The 24,500-nt window shown below is 38.8% G+C and overlaps 4 protein-coding genes across 4 annotated transcripts; 2 read left to right on the top strand and 2 right to left on the bottom strand.

Moving 5' to 3' along the window:
* Window positions 1-7,590: 7,590 nt before the first annotated feature.
* Window positions 7,591-10,356, bottom strand: LOC120358292. The gene is given in 3 exon segments (XM_039452036.1): window positions 7,591-9,246; window positions 9,249-9,396; window positions 9,818-10,356. Coding segments are annotated over 3 exon segments (1,710 nt in total). The 3' UTR covers window positions 7,591-8,223.
* Window positions 10,357-14,785: 4,429 nt separating this feature from the next.
* LOC120358228 lies at window positions 14,786-18,735 on the bottom strand. Its single transcript, XM_039451739.1, has 2 exons — window positions 17,569-18,735; window positions 14,786-17,485 (listed from the first exon to the last, which is right to left on the bottom strand). The coding sequence occupies exons 1-2, from the start codon at window positions 18,696-18,698 to the stop codon at window positions 14,953-14,955; spliced, it is 3,663 nt and encodes a 1,220-aa protein (XP_039307673.1). The 5' UTR covers window positions 18,699-18,735; the 3' UTR covers window positions 14,786-14,952.
* A 493-nt stretch (window positions 18,736-19,228) lies between these two features.
* Window positions 19,229-20,293, top strand: LOC120358229. The gene is made up of 3 exons (XM_039451740.1): window positions 19,229-19,369; window positions 19,455-19,517; window positions 19,702-20,293. The coding sequence occupies exons 1-3, from the start codon at window positions 19,323-19,325 to the stop codon at window positions 20,273-20,275; spliced, it is 684 nt and encodes a 227-aa protein (XP_039307674.1). The 5' UTR covers window positions 19,229-19,322; the 3' UTR covers window positions 20,276-20,293.
* Window positions 20,294-21,851: 1,558 nt separating this feature from the next.
* Window positions 21,852-23,867, top strand: LOC105203445. Its single transcript, XM_011172244.2, has one exon. The coding sequence runs from the start codon at window positions 21,852-21,854 to the stop codon at window positions 23,865-23,867; it is 2,016 nt and encodes a 671-aa protein (XP_011170546.2).
* The last annotated feature ends 633 nt before the right edge of the window (window positions 23,868-24,500 follow it).

Raw genomic sequence — 24,500 nt, 5'->3', positions numbered from 1 at the left:
AGGAGGAGCTGAACAAGATAAAAAAAATGATTTTTTGAAGTGCTTCGAAGATTGGAAAAACCGTTGGCACAAGTGTATAATATCTCATGGGGATTACTTTGAAGGGGACAAAATAGATATTCATGAATAAATAAATAATTTTTGAAAAAACAAAATTCGCGATACTTTTTGAACACACCTCGTAAGCGCGTAGCGGGCTTGCAAACACATGAAACCTTAATTTTTAAAGATCAAAATAATATTTAAGGTCCTATTTTAATCAAAGATGACGACATTTCTAATTTTAAGGATGAAACATTTTCTGACTTACAGTTAAACTCTTCCAAAGTTGATGATGAATATAAAACAAAAAGTCATTGAATATTGGAAATCAGGAAAAAAAGAAAAGTGAAATTTGAAAACCAAGTAAATTTAAGCAATTAAAATCAAAGCGTCAGTTATATTGTGCAGAAGCTCAACTTGAAAAAGGTGAAACTAGGAATGAGAAATCGAAGAAAATTTCTGAATATGTTATATCCCAATTTCAAGAAACGGTTAAACAGTCAATAACGATTCACGACGTTGATATTCGTAGATGAGCTTTAAAAGCTCGAGATGACTTTTCACTTTCCTCTGATTTATTTACAGCATCATCGAAATGGCTTCACACTTTTAAAACAAAGTACAAGATTGTGTCAAGAAAAGTCAATAAGTTTATAACGCAAAAATCTGTACTTGATCAAGTTAAACTTACAGAACAAACTACAGAATTTGTTGATGATATAGACTTATTTCAGAAGTAGGAGAATGTAATATATTTAATACTGATCAGTCTGGATTTAATTTGGAGATGCATACGGGGCGCACTCTGTCATTTAAAGGAGAACTAAAAATCGAAGCATTGGCGCAATCTTTAAATTCGATGACTCGTAGTTATACTATTCAATCTCTTATTTCTGCTAATTGTACTTTATTATCTCCGTTGTTAATTGTACTCCAAGAAAAAGATAGTATATTCGGCCCGAGAATAAAAAAGAATTTATTCAATCCTGAAAATGTCCATGTACTTGCCTCCAAATCAGATAATTTAACGTCAAACATAGTCCAAGAATGGTTTAAAAAGGTTTTCCTGCATCAACTAACAATGAAAGTATTCTATTGTTAGATTCTTGGAGTGAACAGAATTCACAAATACTTAATACTTAATCAACGTCTGGAAAATCCGTTCTAATTAAAACCATTCCTGCTGGTACAACTGGGATGATTCAACTCCTAGATGTCTTTTTCTTTCGACCTTGGAAGAATTTTGTTAGGTACTTTTCAGATAATGTCATTTTACACAACTATCAATATGACATAAATTTGCACCATCGAAATAACGTCATTAAACTACAATCGCTGATACACAATCAGTTTGCTTCTCCTCGATTTCCAGGGTGTCCACTCAAAATTTATAAATCAATTCCATGAAAATCCAGGATTTTCCAGGAATTTTTATCAAAATTCCAGATAAGATTAGAGAATTTTTGAATGTTGCTTTGAAATAAATTGATTTTATTTCACACTTTTTAACATACTTTTTAATATACTTTAAATATGTATTATATAGTCACAAAAAATATGTAACATAAATCTCTTTCAGACAAAAATAGTTCAAAAATTATATAAACATAAACTTATTAAAAATTGTCATAACAAACATAATATATCTAATAAAAGAAAATAATATTTATATATAATTAAATAATTGAATATTTAGTAAGCACAAAGTAGTTACATACATATATACATATATCTATGTTTTTAAAGTTTTAATTTATTCTTTAAGTGCATTTGCTTCTTTCTGAGTATTTTCTAGAATTTTTGAACGTTTATTCTCCAATTCTGTTACTTCTAAAGTTTTTTTTCCTTTTTATAGACGCTTCTTGTTCCACAACAGATGCTTGCTGTCGACGTCAATTAAGATCTTCTATGTAACGGAAATGAGCATTTCGAACAATAAGCAAAAGAGCTTTAGGTATTTGTAAAACATTAATAGGGTAAAGTTGCCTATTATGAGATACCTTTTTTTAAATGCTTGTAACTTTTTAAATTTATAACATTAACTTCTATTTTTATGTTAAAATTATAGGAAATATATTTAAGTTTCATCACCAAAAGTCAGTAATCGATAATAGCTATACTTTGTTTTATATGAATTTTTTTATCAAAAGTGCCAATTTTGCCATTTCAAAAAACGGGTTCCTAATATGAGACATAAGGATTTCCTTATATGAGATAGTATCTCATAATAGGAAACCAAAGAAAAAAGAAGAATTTATTTGTATATAAACACTTTTATTATATAAAAGTAGAGACATAATAAGTTTTAATTTTAATTATACTCAGTAATTATAATTTCATTCTTACATCGACAGAATGCAGAACTTGACATTTTGAGGTTATAAAATATGCAACCGGTAAAATATGCAATAAATTTACAAATCAACGCGATAAATCATTTATAGCACATGAGTACATTAAAGCAACAAAAAAACTATGAAACTATGGTATAAATATTAAATAGATACCTTCAAATCACGATTATTATCTTCCATCTCCGCGCGTATGCCAGAGTACTCTTAATATGAGATACAAGCTACAACTGCGCCGCTCGCGGCGCGAGTGTAGGTTATACCTCATATTAGGAGTACCTTGAGTATCTCATATTATGAGTTCTACGCCTTGCAGTTTCACGATCACCAAATCTAATCTTTATAATTAAGCAAATCATTATCTCTCATATTTTCCTATTAATATGACCTTACACTATTACTGCATGTAGAATTTGTTACCAAATATTTATTTATTATGTAATAAACAAAGTTTAAAAACTTACTTCCAAAAAACTTAACAGTATCCAATTTCATAAATTTTTTTTCTTAACGACTGCACATATGATCTAATAATAAATTTTCTACTAAATAGGTTTCACTCCAAGAGTAATACGTTCATAATAAAATCAATCATATACGCTTATTAGTTTAACGAAAACCTCGCTATCTCATATTAGGAGCCTATCCCATAATAGGCGTCTTTACCCTACCTTCATGTAATACGGTATCATATATTTGACGACGCACAACTATGGATTCTTCCCGCATATTTTTAAAGACATTCAGCATTTACTGAAAAACCTTGTTCTATATTTGAATTGCCATGTGAAAGGCAACAAATCATTTTTATTACATTCATGAATTCCTTAAAATCTTGGCCTACAATATTTCACCAAAAGTGATCTAAGCGTTTTTCATTACGATTATAAGATTTATATGGTATCCATGGTATCCATGATGTACGGTCACGATGTAAGGTCTCGAAATTGTCAAATTACGATATCAGCTATTAATCCAGCTAAACGATTGTTTTCATTAATACTACATAAATTGTGTAAACGTCTCTTGGCTAAATTTAAATTTAAAGTTATGAGACTTGGATCTAAGCAAGTAACAGCTTTTGTCAAAGTATATGTTAACGGAGATCGTGTCATTAATTTGGAAACAAATTTGTGGAGACACTTCTTACAATCTTATCGAAATTGAAGAAAATCTACATTCTTAATGTCGACTTTTTTTATTGCTTTTAGAGTATCAAATACTAATATAATATTTTTTGCTAAAAGTAGATTTTCCTGTGTCTGAACATCTTTTAATGAGATTGATGATATATATTGTCTATTATTTCGACTTTCATAAAACGTTCTAATACGTTTTTCAACATTAAACAAAGAGCACTATGTAAAAAAGGAACCAAAGGTGCGTTTGATTGGAATTCCCTTAAAAAAGGTTCTGTATCGGAAGCAAGAGATTTGAAGAAAGCAAGCTTTGCACATAATAAAGGATCTTGAATGCATTTTAGAATTATCTTATAACTTTCACACGTTGGTTCAATTTTGTCTCGTTGTAAACCTTCTACAAATTTTTTAATGCATTGTGTGACATCAATTGCTCTTTGAGCTACTGCACAATTTTCCAACCATTTTATGGAGCAAAATTTAAGTGGAAAAATATCAGAACCAGAATGTATAAAGCTCTACGAGCTGGCACATCTTTGAAGAGATTATACAATGCTCTCATGTATGAGATAATGTTTCAATCTGTAGTACATATACCGGATTTGAATGCACAATGCAAAGAATGGAGACTGCAACTTCCAATATCAAGTAATTTGTTGTTTGAGAATTCCAATTTATATTATTTTAAGAAAGCCCAATTTACGTTTGGTCCATCCATAGATACTTGCAATTTTTCTGTTAGATTTCCAATACCTTCTTTAAATGCTTCAAAAAGATCCGTTGCTCTTGCGTTGAAGAAAACGTGAAGTTAAGTATCGTGTTCCTACTTCTTCTTTTTCTTCATCTTACCAAAATCATTTATATTCATTTGCTGACGTTTTATAACTTTGTTGAGAGATTCGTGAAAGCCAACAGCAATAAAAGTTGCACGGTACATTTTCTATTAATTTCTTATTAAAAAAAGGAGCGATGCCGTACATAATAATATATCCAATTTTGGTTCTCATCAGTTGCATTTTTTGAGCATTGTAATTATCCGTAAACATTTTCTTAAAGACACGTACGTCTTTTTCTGAATCACGCAATGATTTGTGGGTCATTACAGTTTCTATGCACCATAGTACTTTAGCTTTTATAATATCATCTTTCAACAAAAATGTTTTAATACTATGTTGCATTGATTGATTAGATAAAAATTGATTAGTATAGAAACACGTAGACAAAGATTCAGCAATAAGTCAGGAAGATTCAGGATTTACTTGAGCTGATTCAGAGGAAGAAATAGAAGAAACAGCCGAAGCAGAATCATCAGCTGTAGCTAAAAAATCTCTTAATGATATGGAATTACATCGGTCAATGTGTTTCTTGCTCTTCATGTGACTTACAAGAGCTGACTTTCCCATATTACTCAAAAAAATATTGCAATAACATAAAATGCAGCGAGAATAATTTGGCTTCTCTGTTATACGCTGTAGCTAGTTTTGAAATTCAGAGTTTTTAAGCTAGATTTCTTGAAATTTTATTAATTTTGATATCATAAAAGCCGTCAATATGTACATAATAATCAAATAATAACTTTATTATTGAATAAAAATTAACAATGTAGAAGTTTTGATTCTATAATTTGGATCTTCAGTACAAAAATTAAAGTGATAGTATTAATAATTACGGTGACTATTACAATTCCTACGATGGGCACATTCGAAGAAATTATAATAGTCACCGTAATTGTTAATACTGTTAAGTAGTATAGTAAGGCGGATTCTAACTCAGGGATCTGAGGGGGGTGCGGGGGCAGGGGGGAAATTTCACGACGCGTCTTTGCCGTACTGACCATGATGATGTCATGTGGGGGGAGCGGGAGAAACATTTCACGGCATGTATTTGTCGTGCTAACCACGCCTTGAAGGGAGGGGTGATGCCACATGCCTACAGAAGAAACATTTCACGGCACGCGTCTTTGCCGTACTGACCGTGATGATGTCACGTGGGGGGAGCGGGAGGAACATTTCACGGCATGTATTTTGTCATTCTAACCACGCCTTGAAGAGAGGGGGTGATGCCACCTCGCGGCGTTAGCATAGATGACATTACGTAAGCACTGCGCTCTCACTCCTTCCTGTATATCTTCTTGCTCGCACGTCAACGCTCTCAATCGCCGTCTTGGAGAAGGGGTGATCTCACCTCGCGATGCTAATTATAGCATAGGTGATGGAATCGCACATGCGTTTTCTTTCTCACTCCCTCCCATATATTGCGCTCATCAGATGCTGCGATGCTGTGTGGCGATGCATCATCCTCCTTCCCCCCATACGTTTTATCCTCGCTCGCTTGCTCATGCTCTCCCACGGCTTATTTTATACTTCGCACGCGAATGTTCTCAATCGCACGCGTTCTTATTTCTATGGTGTTCTCAGGAATGGAAGAGAATAGGGAAAATAATAATAATAATAATTTGTTTGAATGTAATATATTTTTTTCATTTTATTTATTTTAAAAAGAATATATAAAAATGATTTTATTAACATATTATTTATTAAAATTATTTTATTTTTAATATACACAAATAATTAAATATTTAAAAATTATAAGAAAATGGAAAAAATTATCAAAAATAAGAGACTAAAAAATTATATAAAAAATGATATGAAAAAATATATAAGATAAATTGATAAAACATAAATTGTGTTATGCATGACATGGTGACGTTATCCTCCTTGTCCTTTTTCTGCTTTGTCCTTCTCCTAGTCAGATAAGCGATAAAATAAACTAATAGATTATAAAGCACAGTAAGGAAATTATGGAGAGAGAAGGAGAACTTACCTTAAAAGCGCGGTGGTACAATCCGTACCACACGATGACCACTAATGGTGTTTACTTCGATCCGGAGAGAATTAGGCATAAAGTGGGATCGATTGTATTCTTCCACCTCCAGATCTGCTGCTTGCCACCATAATGGTGATCCTCTTCGCAAATGTGGTGCAACTCTCGGTTCTACAACCACTCGAGGGAGCTCCCTGATCGAGGGTTGAACAATTTGTACACAGGCTTGAGTAGTAACTAGTTAAAAAGAATTTTTATTCATATAACTTTTAACGTAACTAAATTAATTTTATGTGCAATCAACTTTAACTTAATTTAGTTAAAAATTTATTAACTTACCCAACCCTGTTTGTTCATTTCTCCCGAGCAAATGGTTGCGTTCTCTCGCCCAATGAAAACGCATACATGTGTAGCATTTTGAAGGCGTGAAATACTGTTGACATTCGTCGCAGTTCATGGTGGCAGACTGACAGACTGACTGAGTGACAGATTGATGCGAGCAGAGCCCATATATTTTTACAATCAAAATGTACGTGATTTATCTTTGAGACATTGATACCTCATTGTTCTCATAGTAAAATGAGAACACCTCTAAGCAATTTTTTATCTTACCATGCAGCTTAAATTTTCGATAACACAATAATACGATAACACGTCTACGTCTGTCGTACGTCTACCGTACGTCTATCGTACATCAACCATACGTCTACCATACGTCTATTGTACATCGTACGTCTATCATACTACTACAATGTACTACAGACGTTCGAGTGTAGTACGTTAGACGTTTGATAATAGTATGGTTGACGATCATACTACTACATTGTACTACTGACGTTCGAGTGTAGTACGTTAGACGTTTCATAATAGTATGGTTGACGGAGCAATTTTTTATCTTACCATGCAGCTTAGATACGTTTTATCAAGAGGTATGACAGTGTCTTACACCAAGTGACCGTTGCATATTAAACACTTTTTTTATAACACGATCGCACTATTGAACGTGCATCATACGTCTATTGAACCGATATTAAACATCTATTAGACGTCTACGTCTACGTCTACCATACGTCTGTCGTACGTCTACCGTACGTCTATCGTACATCGACCATACGTCTACCATACGTCTATTGTACATCGTAGTACGTTAGACGTTTCATAATAGTATGGTTGACGGTTCAACCATACTATTATCAAACGTCTAACGTCTACGAATTATTTATGTATTACAGGGAAAGATAAAAAAATAAACCATAAATACGTTTATACATTTTTTATTTTAAAGCATCTTTTTGACATTGTAACCAATAATTGTATAATTTAAATACATTCTGCATAGCACAATTCTTAATATGTTTTGCACATCGTATAGTGTTCGCTGTATCCAAATTATTTAAAGATTCAATGTCTTCGTAATCAGCATCCATGGTCTCGATGATAACATTATTTCTTACATTGACATCAAGTATATTCTTCAACCATTCTCGTTTTTCATGGCCTTTAACGTATACGATAGCTTCATCATCATTTTTATCATATACAGCTGTTGAAATCAGGTGCTTCGCTTTCGGATACTGAACTACTCCATCTTCCCATTGTAATCCATGGTGATAAGCAGTCAACCAAGAAACGCAAGATCTTTCGGATTTTGTCAATGCATTCCATGGCATGGAATTCGTAAAAATGTAATGCGTGAGAACGTTTCCTTGTTTCAATACCGCTACTTCCTTTACAATAAATTTTTTTCCAATGGTGAATCCTTGCAGATCCACAAATGTTGGCACAACCATGACAAGTAATTTTTTGAGACTGTACCATATCACAAAATATCTCGGTATTTTATTAAAGATATTTGCTAACGCTGCATTTTACATGATTTTGCGCACAACGTTAGACAATGGACAGTATTCAATTACACGATCATGTAAGATAAGGCAATAGGCGGTAGTGCTCGCTGGCACATTTTCTTTGCAATCAAATTCAATGCGTACGTCCACAGTAGCACTTTTGATGGACTCGTTTTGCCGCGAGCAATCAATCACTGTAAAAGGTCCTCTTTGCAGAAATGTGACCACGTTAAGCAGCGTATCGTAGCAATCACGTCCATAATAAGATTTACGAAAACGTTGGTACATGTCAAACAAGATGGAGTATCTAGATTTACGAAAGTCTAGATTCAAGTCATCGTACGGATAAAATTCAGAGTTGAGATAAAGTTTCACATTGATCAAATTACAATCGTCAAAAATAGTAGCATCTTGAGACATGATATTCTTGCGACCGGTCTGTAGTGCAAAGATAACGAATCGAGGCTTTTCTAATTGTGTTGCAGTTTTAACAGCCCACGAATGTTTGGTTGTGCTCTGCAGCAAGGGGTACTCATACAGATCCCAGGAACGAAAACTCATACTTAGATATCGCCCGCTTTCCAAAGCTCGTAGTATGGACAATTTATTGACTTCATTTAACGTAACATGTGGCATTCGCCACTGTACTTTGAACAATTCAATTTCCGGTTCCGTCGTTCTATTCGTTCCCACAATAGAATTGTTATCATTGCGCGCTCGTATCAAAATTAATTCATGGCGTGCGTTAACAACCATGCGTTTGTAATCCTCGCAAAAGCCCAGCAGTAAATTTAGCGGCACGCAAAAATTGAAATAATTTTCCCACAGAGTGGACGACATGTCCCATCCGGCATTCTGCATTATCATTCCTTTGTCAAACGTAAGAGATACATAGTTCTTTAGAGTACTAGTGATTCCAACGTTTCTGTTGCGATCAATTTCCACACCGTTGATTTCATATCGAATTTCATCAAACATGAACGCTACACAATTATTTCCAAGTTTTATTTCTGATGCATCATCGTCATCATCATCATTTTTTTTTTCTTCACTAATCTTCCTTCGACATAGAGAAAACTTTCGCACGGCAATGTGTATAAATCCTGTTGTTGTATAGGTATCCTTATTTCATCACTATGTCCAAACGTAGTCTTAGCGTATGGATTATACGAGTGAGTTTCAATCTTGACAATGCTATCGTCAAAGATCGGGTCACCTCCAATGTTTAGAATATCAGACATCTCAGAAATTTTGTACGGTGAATCCCAGTGATCTCAAATATGCAACGTTTGATGGAGTAAGTTTCTTTTTACCAAGCAATTGGATATTCTTGATTGCTGTCTTTTTGATTGTTGTGATCTTCTTGTTGCAAATTGTGTCTCGCTCTTGCTCATTCAGCACGAGCATCTCACGTTATCGTCTTCGTACGTGCAATCTAACAGTAATCTCCTCTCCGCGGAAATCAATTAATCGACCGTTTTGATCCACAATGCGAATAGTCAAGTCAGTAATGCTCCGTACGACGATCGGAAGGTAAATGATCTGTGCAGGCGTTTCCGAGATTTTATACCCGGGAGGAACACTCGGTGAAAATTCATGTATCGTATGCACGCACTTGTCGTTGCTATACGCACCAGCGGTCAGGTTACATTCTATGCGAATAATGTTTACATTGATTATATTTATAGGTAAGTCTGATTCGTGCCATTGTCGAGGTTCAAGCATACGATTTGAGGAAAATCCCAACAGCGATCCAATGTTGTTGGATTTGCTAAAATTTATTCGATAAGAGCACTTGATCTTGCTCTTCATAGTATTATTGTTGGCGCGAATCATAATCTCGTTATCCTCGTCTTCATCGATCTCTTTATGAAGCAACTTCTTCCTAGTAACATCATTTGAGACACGAGATATAGCATGTCTCAGATACTTGTCAATGTCACGCAGTTCGTACGATCCTTCGGGAATGATAACTTCCTTGTCGTCTTTGTCATAGTAAAATTTGTTATTTGAGGAATTTATATTAGGTATCGTATTGTAGGTTTCAAAGTCTGTCAGACCGAGCTCGTAATCACCATCGCTTAAATCTACAGCTGGAAAGTAGCTTACCGCGAGGACGTTACTTTTGCCGGTTAACGTAAACGTCAGTGACATGTTGTATACTGAGTTAAATAGCGAAATGTTGATCTTTAAATTGATTGTCAACCGACTGTAGAAAACGTAGGCATAGTTGACCACAGTTGCTTTGATTGTAACGTTGATAACGCGCGTGATTGTACTCGATACGTGTCACATCACTGTTAAAGTATCGCACCAATTCTTGTGGTGGTCGAAGATTACCAAAACTGTCGAAATATATAGCACGATTCCCCCTCTTTGCGTACGCCACCCAATGAGTACCCGGTCCTTCGACACTGTCCAAATTCATGATACCGCTCTCGTTTCGGCGTGCTCCCCCCGTTGGTAATGAAGTACGCATAAAAATTCCTCGGAAATGTGGAATGCGCATACGTTTTGCTAGTTGAAGTAATTCAAGGTTTGTAGTAACACCTTTTGGCATTTTTAATGTTTCATCGACATTTTTTTTTTTTTTTCTTGATACTGCTCCGCCGCGCTTATACGGAGCGAGATAAACTCCATGACCTTCCATGACACGATTATGACGTTTTAATTCCTCCAGTTGACGCTGTGCCGCTTTGTTATCATTTACGGCCTTTGCTACTCCAGCCGCTCCTCCGACCAATGACCCGAGAACTCCCAACAATGGCAGGACGGGTAGGATACCACCACGTTTTGCTACCGGAAGTATCCGCTTGCGCGTTGTCTTCTTCTTTTTCTTCTTTGATTTCAGACCCATACCGATTTTCATCTTGGTTTTCATAGCCGCCCAAATTGCTGTCGCAGCAGCTTTCTCTCCGAGACTTGAATCTCTCGCTGTAATGCGTTTCCGTGCTTTCGAGGCGAGTATATTATCAGCCACGTGTCTTTTCGCGAGATCGTTGCTGTGCGAATAGGCTATATCATGCTCACGACACGCCGCATCCAATGGATTGATGCCTCGGTCACCTCGAGCCAATCGCTCTTCTAAACGTGTTCCTGGACCGCAATACTGATAACCGGGGATATGTAATTCGAAAGGAAGTGCATTAATCGCGCGATTTAACAAACCGCAGCCTTTCGCAGGCATTCGCAGCAATTCTTTCTCAACGGTGCCGGACCGTCTATATGCGTATGCTGAGACGGTAAATTATAATGTTTGAAACACCGACGGTACTGTTGAACCTCCGAATCTGTTTTTATATGTTTGGGCAATTTGTCCCATAAATGATCGATGTAATTGTGAAACTTTTGTAGCAAAACAACTTTTGGTATATATTTTAACTGTTCGCTAGTCAAACTGTGTACATCACAGATATCTGACACGATAAGAAACATTTTGCATACTGAGCGATTTCACTCTACGCGCCTCTATAAATAGAAGCTACCCGCAATAGAAATTTTTCAGTTTATTGTTACCGTAGAGGGAAAGAAAATATGCGATTTGTGCAGCAACCGCAGGCAATTAGAGTAATTAATTTTGATGATAAGGTAACACCCGAAATAAAAACACGCAGACATGGAAATATGCTACCGATTTCTATACGTGGCATCATTTGCGGTCCGTCAAATTGTGGCAAGACAAACGTGTTGATAAGCATGCTGGAAAGCCCGCACGGTGTACGTTTCGAGAACGTGTATGTGTACTCGAAATCGCTTCAGCAGCCGAAATATCGATATCTGGAAAACTTATTAACACCGATTGAAGAAGTTGGGTATTTTGCATTCTCCAACAACAGCAACGTCATTCCTCCGAGCGAAGCACTTCCGAATTCCATCTTTATCTTTGATGATGTAGCATGCGACAAGCAAAATACGATAAGAGAGTACTTTGCAATGGGTCGACATGCTAACGTTGACTGCTTCTATCTCTGTCAGACGTATGCCAAGATACCGAAGCATCTTATACGTGACAACGCGAATTTGTTAATTATGTTCAAACAGGATGGCACCAATCTGAAGCATGTATACAACGATCATGTAAACACTGACATGTCTTACAAGGATTTCTGCGATTTATGCCAGATTTGTTGGCAACAAAAATATGGATTTCTAGTAATAGACAAGGACAGCGCGCTTGTCGATGGAAGATATAGAAAAGGATTTAACGACTTTGCAATACCGTAGAATGATTAGTTGTTGTCGATACGTTGAATGTTCAACATGGATAGTAACATAGAACGCGAGAAGATAGCTAAACAGATTGTAAAAACAAGTAACACAATTCGCAAAAAATATCGTGCATTAAAAACGGGTAAAATGGAAGAAGATATTGCATTGGAAAGACATTTTAAGCCAATCATTGAACCTCTAAAACAGATTGTTGAAAATACCGTTGGAGCTGAAAATACCATTGAAAATGGGTCTAAACAGGCTGAGAGTGAAGCATTCTTTTCGGGAGATGAAGAATACGTGGAACCAAAACGAAAACGGTCGAACATTTCGTTTAATAATTCAATAATGACTTCTACTCCAATTAAATTGCAAACTGTACCAATTAATTTTAATAAAGCATCACAAATGTTACAAGATAGCGATTTATTGCAGAATCATGCACCCTCCGTTGAAGAGGTTTTCGAAATCACCGATGAGCCGCTTGTGATGTCCGTTCGACAACAGTTAGAAACGTCTGAGGGGCAACAAAAATTACAAATACATTATGGTCCATTGGGACAAAAATATATGGGAGCTGTTTTGAGCGGTAAAAAAACGGTCAACGTAGATAATGTTTACGGAGTTTACTTCAACAATACCGGAACGATGCTTGGTAACAAACGTATCGACTTGCACAAGAACGATGATATATCCATAGACGGTAAAAGATACAAGGGTACTCAAGGTCTGTACGAGTTAATTTTCATGAAAATACCCAACGCTGATATCTACACGAATGACGATGTAGAGAAGTATAAGGATATCATATTAACTACAAACGCACATAGGCGAGACCATGGTGAATATAATCCAATACTAGGTAACAAAGGACACAAGTATAAAAATATAATCTCCCCCATGTTAGCACTGGATAAAGTTGGACGAGGTATACCGAACAACGTTACGTTAAACGACAACAAGATTGATTACATTCATTGGAACGATCCGAACGAACTCGTCGATCGTCTTCGATTGCTCGAGGCCTCACGCCAAGCCGGACACAACGCTCACGATAACGAGATCCTGTCGATTATCGAGGAACTTCGCGAAGCTAGTTTAATTATAAATTGAGTCGTGCTATTCATATTATTTTAGTCAACGTTGAAATGTCAATCAATAAGTTTGGGATATCGCTCGGAAGTAGCGGAACGGAATCGTATTACAAATGGAACGGATTAATAAGAAGTTACGTCCGCGATAATGCTCTTTGCAAGGTCAACGCCAATTTTGATGCAAAGTCATGCAAGATTCATCACGTAGCGTTACCTGTAGATGATAGCGATGCTGCCAATAAACGATATGTACAACAGAGCATACAAATTTTGAAAGATCACCAGGACGAAATCGAGAGGAAGATTGTTACTCTCCAAAATAAGGTGGAGATTATGCTTAACAAAATTCAAAGACAACTCGATACAGTGACTCATAGCGCAGAGTAGAAAAAACGATACATTAGATCTCTCCATCATTTGTGAATCAAACATGAATAATTCCGAAAAGCAGCTGTTAGTGGAGGAACTTCATGCTCCAGCGAGAAGAAATTTTCCGAGAAGGCATGTCATTGTTCGCGGATACGATGACCTGTGGCAAGCGGATGTGGTTGAGATGCGACCTTACATGAGATTTAACCGAGGTTACCATTACATACTCACCGTTATCGATGTATTGAGCAAGTATGCATGGGCTGTGCCTCTCAAGGCCAAGAGTGGCAATGAAGTGGCTAATGCGATTGCAAAGATAATACGAGACGATGAAAGATGTCCAAAAAATTTGCAGACTGACAGAGGAAAAGAATTTTACAACGCCACGGTACAGAAACTATTGAAAAAACATGATATCAATCATTATTCAACATATTCCGTAATGAAGGCATCAGTCGTTGAACGGTTCAACCGTTCATTAAAGAACGACATGTGGAAGCAGTTTACGCTTAATGGAAATTATAAATGGATCGATTTGTTACCACGTCTCGTATTAGAATACAACTCGCGAAGGCATCGTACTATTGGTATGCGACCTATCAATGTTACCCCTGCGATTGCCGAAAAACTCTTATCCACTGTGTATAGTCGCATAAAAATTGCTGCACCCGCGCGGTTCAAAGTGGGTGAATCGGTACGCGTGAGCAAATTTAAGACCATTTTTGATAAAGGTTATACACCGAATTGGACTATGGAGATATTTAAAATTGCCAAAGTGCAGAGAACTAATCCCGTGACGTATTTATTGAAGGATTCCTGTGGAAAACATATCAGCGGTGGATTTTACGAATATGAGCTTCAGCGAGTCGGTAATTCTAACTTGTATCTCGTTGAAAAAATTTTACGCAAAAGAGGGGATGAGGTTTATGTGAAATGGCTGGGATTTGATAATTCACACAATTCGTGGATACACAAGGATAATGTATTGTAAAAAAATGTATTACTTATTTACAAGATATTTGTAATTTTTATTACAATTACACAAATATACATATATTATACAAATTAAGTGTTTTATTTACATTGGTATTTTATAATGTCCCCAAGGCAACGTGTCAATAGAATCTGACATAATATATCGCTTATCGTCATACGGACTAAGAGCAATTTTCGTTTCGGATATAGTATACACCTCATGCAATTTCGATCTAATACTTGACTGCTGTCGTGTCATTTCAATCTCATCATGTAAACATCGCGTGTAATCATCGAAAGTTATCGATTTTGCCACAACGTTGCTCTTGATTCCTTTGACTTTCTTCGTGTCGTTTTTACCATCAACGCGCAAGGCATACATCTTTGCTCTAAGCCCTATGAATTCGGTCATGATCGCACCATTGTTTTCATCCTTCATTAAACCTGGCACTTTTTTATTAACAAGCGGAATACCGTATGCATTATCAACCGCGTAATCACTCGTGTCAAATTTATTAATATCGCGCTTTATAATTTCGTATACGTCATCACATTCAATGTTATATATTAAGCTGTCCGTATCAGTATACATAATTTTACATTTCTCGCGAAACATCGGCGCCATGTATTCATGATGAAATTCATACAAACATGTCTTAGATATGTCAAGGATGCACATACCCACATAGATTGGTTTGTCAAATTTCACCTCAAGCTTACGCATTTCGATTGCAACCAAATTCTCTGAAAAGACACTACGACTGTGGAAATTTGGCATAGCGATCATTGCCTCCGCGCCGTATCTGCCTTTCCATTTTGTCACAAGTCGTACATCGACGTGATTGCGCACGTTCTCCATGGTTTTGCCAAATACTGCGTTGTTCATTAATTTGTATAAATTTTTTTCGAAATTGTTTTTGGCGCATGTTCTGAAATCTGTATTTAACTGAATATAATCGCGAAGCCATGGTGATTGTGCAAACTGTAATATGCGATGTATTTTTGTCACTCGAAGGCCGTGACGAGTACACTGCTGCAGGTTACGATAATGTATGACGTAACGTTTCTTATCGTATAAGGTTGCGAGGAGCTTGTCCTGCCGCTTACCGGGCGGTTTATCACGCATTGGACAGAACGGTAGGTCAATGTGCGCATCATGTAAATGTTGTGGATATTCTAAGTCTATTTCAAGAATGTAACCTGTTGGAGAATCTAGCGCGATGTCCATAAAGTTAAAATTTGTTATGTCATCTACCCATCGAAAATCTTTGTATGGTAATGGCTGACACATTGCCCAACCATACAAGTTATTTACATCAAAGTACATCAGGTACGATGATGATTTCGATGGATCGTATGACTTCATGTACTTGTTGTTGGCTTGTGCGTACCTGTTTGAACATTGACTCAGACCACCACGTGTGCCACGTTCGATGAACATGATCATGTCAATGTCTGTTAGCAGTTCGAAATTTATATGTGTATATTTCAACATTGCATCCCACGTAAAACCGGGTAAAGTATAATAATACGCGGGATCGAGTCCATAACTCGCGATGCAACTATCGCGAAAATTCTCAAAGATATCAGCCAACAACAGTACGTCAGTTTTCAAGTATAAATCGCTATAATCTCCGAGCGTTCGGATGGAGAACCGCTGCCACACGTTGACAGCATGCGCGTAATCGCTCTCGGATACTGTGTCACCCGTCAATGAACTGTAAAATAATTCGCGCGGTGGCAAACATGACTCTTCCAATTTTTCCACACAGTCAACATACTCGTATGGGAAGACACCTTTTCGTGTTAACAGATCGAAATTTTCTGTTGATAAATTACTATATTCCCGTTGCATTATGCATAGCTTATCTTTACTAAGAAAAGATGCCAATTTATCGAGACTAGATGCGAGAAATTTGAAAGAATCGATAAATCTTAATTTTATGCAATTTTTCTGATCATTTTTTGTAAACGAAATATATTTTTCTTTTGTTATCGGAAGTAAATCTATTCGTCCTTCATATGCTGTAGCTATTTCCTTGATGATAAAATGCACGTCGTAGCCAGATAAGTTATGGAAAACTATAGGAATATAATGCGAATCTTTGTAATTTAAATTGCAATTTGAATGCGCTGCACCTCTGAATCGACCGGTTAAATGACAATGATCGCGTACCCGTTCTATTTCATTCGTAAATGGTTTTTCACAAATGTGGCAATGTGTAGCGTTGTTAAATTTTTTCCAATCGTCTTGTGTTAAATCCATGGGAACATTAACCGACAGAATATTATTTACAATTTGTGCTAAATCTTTAAGTTGCTCGACGAACCACGCGATACAATTCTTATCGCGATGAAACCGATACATTGATAGCGAATTGTCATACGCACAGTGTACATAATATGCTATGCTAAATACTCGATGATGCTGGTAATTTTTCTCATCCTCAGTCTTCTCCAGGATGCATTCCAAATCGGCGTATACGATAAACGGCATTCGTTCCTTTCGACAGTAATTTTTAAAGCTCAGCCATTTGTCATCTTCGCTTGGTAATATGATAGCGCAATCGTTTATCTTTCCACAGTCCATTGTGTGAATTTCCAACTTGTCGTTCGAACTAAAATAATGTAGACATCTGAAATATAATTTATTTTTGAGAAATTAGAAAAAATATATTTATATATACATATTTTTGTATTTTCCGAAATATATACATACCGATCACAAAAGAATTTCTTATTCTTTTTCTTACTGAGTTGTGAACTCATGAGACGGGACATATTCTTTATCAACGCAAAATGTCCCACATTGTCATCCTGCACGTATAACAGATTTATATGTTTGTCCATTTTTCGTTCGGTGAGTCGTATAGGAAAAATAGATAATTTCTTCTCCTCGATGCAGTATAGATTAATGGAGATTTTGTTGAGAATTTCAAACTTTTTAATTTGTGGCAGTGTCATTGGAAACTCAATGCCTTTCAGATTTAATACCGTAGAATAATGTGGATATGAAGATTCTCGATCTGTATTCCTTTCAGCAGGATGCAGACTGGCCACCACTGACCATGCAAAACATGCATTGTCATTTGATTTTACATTAACTATCGCTTTCTTCATCATAATTTTACTTGGTAACTGGATGTTGCATCCTGCATGCAAAGGGTTATATTTGTTTATATTTATTGTTAAATTTAGTATACGCGACAACGCCCATCCGCTATCGCGTTCTTGGAATTCCTCCAACGATGCTAGGATTATCTCGATGACGTGTAACTGGTACCACTCATGCAAATCGGAGCATTGAAAGAGTTCATAATTTCTTGTTGTGATACACTTATTAGCGCGTTTGTCACCTGCGACAAATTCACCATTAAAAATAGCGTTTATCTTTACGTTGCCATGTCTCTGCATGACACTTTGCACGTGCTCAAGCACAATTTCTCGCGCATCCTCTAGAAATTGATACGGTTCAATGTGTTCGAAATTAATCACTGCACCAGTCAGTATACGACTTTCAAAAACTGTATCTATCTCACGCCATCGGAGTCCAGCACTATATCCAGCGCCCATTTGCACAAACCGTCCACGCATCATTTGTTTCAAACCTTCTAGTCGCGTGATACAAGCGATCACAGATTGTCTTCCGCCGATTGACAATCGCGGATATTTACTGCGGCTACGTTCATCTAACGATTCGATGAACTCGATACAACGTTGCTCCCACGCCATATACTCTTTATGCGTATTTAATCGAGTGGATTGCTCCACCAAATTGCGCTCCGTTTGCTCCATTTTTACAATGTGCTTGACTGCATAGACTGATGGGATGCATCGCGATCTTGTCATTTTATAATGACACCATCACTTTAAATGTTATTCACAGTGTATCATAGTTTGATACATGTCTAAAGTCTTCTTAGCTGTCATAAATCAGCGCTTGTAAGATTCACATGTATATTTGATATCACTGACTTTGTAAAATTATTAAATGATCTCATCGTGATATCAAATTACTTTTAAACGAGTCACAGCAGGCGTTCGCTAAAAAATACAAAACTGTCACATTTGCTCCATGACTTCATCGTAATGTCAAATTATATTCAAACGTGTGTCTAAATTAATTTTATAGATCTGTGATATCAGCGCCTATGATATCATCACAGCTGCTGTACTCTGACGCATGCTTTTATGCTGAAAATGCAAATCTGCAATACTATATGATTTCATTGTAATATTAAATTACATTCAAACGTGTCTAAAACTGAGTTTTACTATTCTGCGATCTCATCACATCTGTCAACGCTTGCAAGATTTACGTTTGAATATGTGTATGATCTCATCATAAAATATGTAATTTCCACATTTGATGTCGATATGGTGGTGGGGATTATAAAATAAAAAGAACTTTAAAAACGTTACTCTCATCAGTTGCTCATTGTTAGCGGACAACTCTTGAAAAATACGAGAGAAATGGCGAACTACTACGTTCCAATCCAAACCGAAGCTTGCGAGAAATCGTAAGTATCTATACATTTTTATACATTCCTTAAATTATATTTTTTCATATTTTTTCTTCTACATATCCATATTTCTTATTTACAGAACATTGCCACACACATCAATGAACTACTATATTCCGATCCAGACCGAAGCATGTGAGAAATCGTAAGTATCTATAATTATTTTATATACATTTTTTCATATTTTTCATATTTCATGGTTTCTTATAAAATCTCTATTTTATTTATTACTTATAGAACATCATCATCATCATCATCATCATCATCACCATCATCATTATTATCAATATTTTTTGTTTTATCTCATTAATCTGTAATCTTATTTACAGAACGCCACCACGATACACATCACACATTTTGGGGAGAAGGTTTGCACTAACTCCTACATCTTATAAATGGTTGGATATCGGAATCAACGCAGGATCTATATCCTACGTGGAATTGGTGCTGGGCGACAATCGCGGAAATCAAATTGCTCTGCCTTATAAAACGTGGAGATCGTTGATTGAGAAACGTATGGACATCGAGGGACTTATGCAGTCAAAAACGACTCCATTATTGATTCACGAACTGATTGTGCAGCAGATTAAACTGCGTGAAGAACATATTATAAAATTAACATTACACAATACTTATATTTGCATGAAGCCTGCAACTGTATCATTTATGTTTGAACTTGAGCATTGTATTGAACATGTATATTTCGCACTGTGTCAGAATATGAATAATGTTACTGACAAATATAAATATTTTGTAACTTACTTGCGTCAGAATTGCATCACTAATAAAAACGATGCAGTAAATATTTTGCGAAAAATTTATGATAAAAGTTCACATATTGAATGTGAATTAATAGCTTATGCTTCAGATAATATTGCATACGATTCGCTAAATGACAAATAAAATATTATAATATGTACAAATGTGAAACTATTTTTATGTATTTCTTTTAAAATAAATAAAATAAAAAGAATAAATATATTACATTCAAGTAAATTATTATTATAATATTTTCCCTATTCTCTTCCATTCCTGAAAATATCTTAGAAATAAGAACGCGTGCGAAGTATAAGATAAGCCGTGGGAGAGCAAAATTATTTGTATACTTATTAAAAATAAATAAGAAGCAAAACCATTTTTATGTATTTCTTTTAAAATAAATAAAATAAAAAGAATAAATATATTACATTCAAGCAAATTATTATTATTTTCCCTATTCTCTTCCATTCCTGAAAACATCTTAGAAATAAGAACGCGTGCGAAGTATAAGATAAGCCGTGGGAAAGCAAAATTATTTGTATACTTATTAAAAATAAATAAGAAGCAAAATTTATCCAATAAAGACAAATAAAATTATTTGTGTATGTTAGAAATAGATAAATAATTTTAATAAATGATATTGAGAAAGAAAACACATGTGCGCATCACCTATGCTATGATTAGCATCGCGAGGTGGCATCACCCCCCCCCTCCAAAACGACGATTGAGAGCGTTGGCGTGCGAGCAAGAAGGTATACAGGAAGGAGTGAGAGCGCAGTGCTTACGTAATGTCATCTATGCTAACGCCGCGAGGTGGCATCACCCCCTCTCTTCAAGGCGTGGTTAGAATGACAAAATACATGCCGTGAAATGTTCCTCCCGCTCCCCCCACGTGACATCATCACGGTCAGTACGGCAAAGACGCGTGCCGTGAAATGTTTCTTCTGTAGGCATGTGGCATCACCCCCTCCCCTTCAAGGCGTGGTTAGCACGACAAATACATGCCGTGAAATGTTTCTCTCGCTCCCCCCACATGACATCATCATGGTCAGTACGGCAAAGACGCGTCGTGAAATTTCCCCCCTGCCCCCGCACCCCCCTCAGATCCCTGAGTTAGAATCCGCCTTACTATACTACTCTGTTACTTTAATTTTTGTATTTTTGTTACTAAAAATAATCCAAACCATAGAAACGAAATTTCTACATTAGATAATTATACGGGCCTTACCTCCAATTTCGATAAAATTAAACTGTATGCTAAAAATAAAAGAAGATAACAGAAATAATTGCTGCTCTGCCCCCCGAAATATCAATTCTTAAAATTGACGAATTTAGGTTAGGAAACCTGTCAGATAAGGTACATATAGCGATATGAAGATGCGCCATGACAACATGCGCATGCTCTATGGTATATGAAAAGTGCGCAAATTTGAAAGCCGTATATAATGTAATATTTGTGATTTCAATAAACTAAATTTAAAAAATGTAAGAAATTATTTGTCAAAAAGATATAAAATTTTAGAAGTAAAACTTCAAAAAATTCCTGGACTAATGATCAAATTGATCAAATTTCCAGAAAAATCCAGAATTCTAGGGGGCATAATGTGAAATCCATGACTTTCCATGACTTTACAGGTTTTTCCAGGTAGTGGACACCCTGATTTCGACACCCTCGCCTGCGCTCCGTTCTTGGCCATGAGAACTCTCAGGCAGTTGGCCGATGACGAGGAGACCGCTTATCCCCTCGGAGCGGCGACCCTACGGCGGGACGTCTACATGGATGACGTCCTCACCGGCGCCGTACAAGGAAGCGAAAGAGATTCAACGGCAGCTGGCACGCATCTGCTCGGCGGGCGGATTCCCTCTGAAGAAGTGGTCGGCGAACGATGCCGTCCTTCTGGAGGAAATCCCGCCAGCCGACCGGCTGACATCATCCTCTCTTTCGTGGCTACCTCTCGAAAGCCATCCTACTCTCGGGTTGCAATGGCACCCGATCTCAGATCACTTTACCTTCTTATTTAGTGAAGTTTCAGAGTCAGCTCCCACGAAGCGCTCCGTTCTTTCTCAGACTGCCCGGATGTTTGATCCGCTTGGATGGTTGGCTCCCGCCGTGGTCAGAGCCAAGATTCATATTCAGACAACGTGGCTTCAGGGTCTTGACTGGGATGACCCGTTGGCTGACGCGGACGCCACTGCTTGGAGAGCGTTTCAGTCCGAGCTCCACCTGCTGCGGCGGATTCGCGTTCCGAGGTGGCTGCGGTGCTCCTCCGATCATGTCCAGCTGGAGCTCCACGGGTTTGCTGACGCTTCCGAGCGGGCGTACGCGGCGGTCGCCTATCTTTGCGTACGATCTGCTAAGGAGAGCACCAGCTCAATTATCATAGCCAAGACTAGGGTGGCGCCTCTGAAGCAGGTCTCGCTGCCTCGTCTGGAGCTTGCCAGTGCTGCTTTGCTGGCGCGCCTGGTCTCACATGTGCAGTCCGCGCTGAGTCTGCAGAGTGTGCCGGTCTTCCTCTGGTCCGACTCTACCGTGACCTTGAGTTGGATCCAGGGACACCCGTCTCGCTGGACGACGTACGTGGCTAATCGTGTGGCGGAAATCCAGCGAACGGTCCCGGGGGCTCATTGGCGACATGTGCCGGGCTGCGACAATCCGGCCGATTGCGCTTCCAGGGGAGTGCGGCCGGGCGAGCTCGTGGCTCACCCGCTGTGGTGGTCGGGCCCTGGCTGGCTAACGAAGGAGATGACTGAGTGGCCTCCCTCCGCCTTCCTTGTGGACCGGGAGCTGCCCGAGGTGCGCATTCGGTCCCATCACATGGAGGTCGATCCTGAGGAGCCGACTTGGGTGACCCGATTCTCCGGGCTGAATCGACTGATCCGCGTCGCTGCCTGGTGTCGACGGTGGCTAGGCGGCGTTCGGTCGGCTGTTGGAGGTGGAGGAGCGTCCCTTAACGTGGACGAGCTGGTGGCTGCTCGCCTGTCACTGATACGGCTAACGCAGTCGGTCTGGTGGGAGAGGCGGCTGGTCGCGGTCGAGCATGGTCAGGCGCTGCCGAGGGGGAGCTCTCTGGTCAAGCTGAGCCCGTTCCTGGACGATCAGGGAATTCTGCGAGTGGGAGGACGATTGCGGCACTCGCTGTTGTCTTACGACGAGAAGCATCCCGTGATTCTACCGAGGAGGGCTCATCTGACGCGGCTCGTTATTGAGGACTGCCACCGCGCGGCGCTGCATGGTGGAACTCAGGCGACCTTGGGCCTGATCCGACAGCGGTACTGGATCCCTGGGGGGAGAGCAGCAGTTAAGGCCGTCATCCACCATTGTCTGCCCTGTGTGCGATGGTGGGCGGCAACGCTGACGCAGAGAATGGCCGATCTCCCGCGACCTCGCGTGGTTCCATCTCGAACCTTCCTACACGCAGAAGTCGACTACGCGGGGCCAGTCATGCTGCGGACAAGCCGGGGGCGGGGGCATAAGGCGTACAAGGCCTTCGTAGCCGTGTTCGTCTGCCTGAGCTCTCGCGCCGTTCATCTGGAAGTCGTTTCCGACTACTCGTCAGAGGCGTTCCTCGCGGCCTTGAAACGCTTTACTTCTCGTCGGGGACTGTGCCATACCCTGTACTCTGATTGCGGTACTAATTTTATAGGTGCCGATCGTCAATTGCGCGACCTCTTTGCAGACAGCACCGTGGAGGGTAGGCGAGTGACTGACGGTTTGAGCAATCAGGGAATACAGTAGCGCTTTAATCCGCCTGCGGCGCCTCACTTTGGTGGTCTCTGGGAGGCTGCCGTCAAATCTATGAAGCACCACCTCCGGTGGGTGCTAGGTGAGACAACTCTCACCTTCGAGAAAATGACGACGCTTCTCGCGCAGGTGGAGGCCTGCATGAATTTGAGGCCGTTGCAGGCTCTCTCGGATGACCCGGAGGACTTGGCCGCTCTCACCCCGGGCCACTTCCTCGTGGGATCGGCCATCAGCGCCGTGCCGGAGCCATCCTTACGGGACGAACCCGCTGGCCGCCTCGGCCGGTGGCAGCTGGTGCAGCGTATGCGGGATCAGCTGTGGGATAGGTGGTCGCGGGAATACCTCCATGCTCTTAGCCATCGACCAAAGTGGTGGACGACCAACTCCGACATCGAAGTGGGTCGCCTGTGCCTACTGAGGAGCGAGATCAGCCCTCCGACCAAGTGGCCTCTTGCAAGGGTCATTAGCGTGCGTCCAGGCGACGATGGGCGAGTCCGCGTCGTAACAGTGCGTACGGCGACTTCCGAGCTGACTCGCCCTATCGCTAAGCTGGTGCTCCTACCGGTGTCGTCGTCCGGCGATTGCGAGGCCGGTATCAATTAGTCGTTGACCGCATCAACGACGGTG

This window comes from Solenopsis invicta, chromosome 7 (genome assembly GCF_016802725.1).
Source record: "Solenopsis invicta isolate M01_SB chromosome 7, UNIL_Sinv_3.0, whole genome shotgun sequence".
Classification (NCBI taxonomy): domain Eukaryota; kingdom Metazoa; phylum Arthropoda; class Insecta; order Hymenoptera; family Formicidae; genus Solenopsis; species Solenopsis invicta.
Note: the sequence above shows the minus strand (reverse complement) of the source record. Positions and strands in the feature narration are given on the sequence as shown.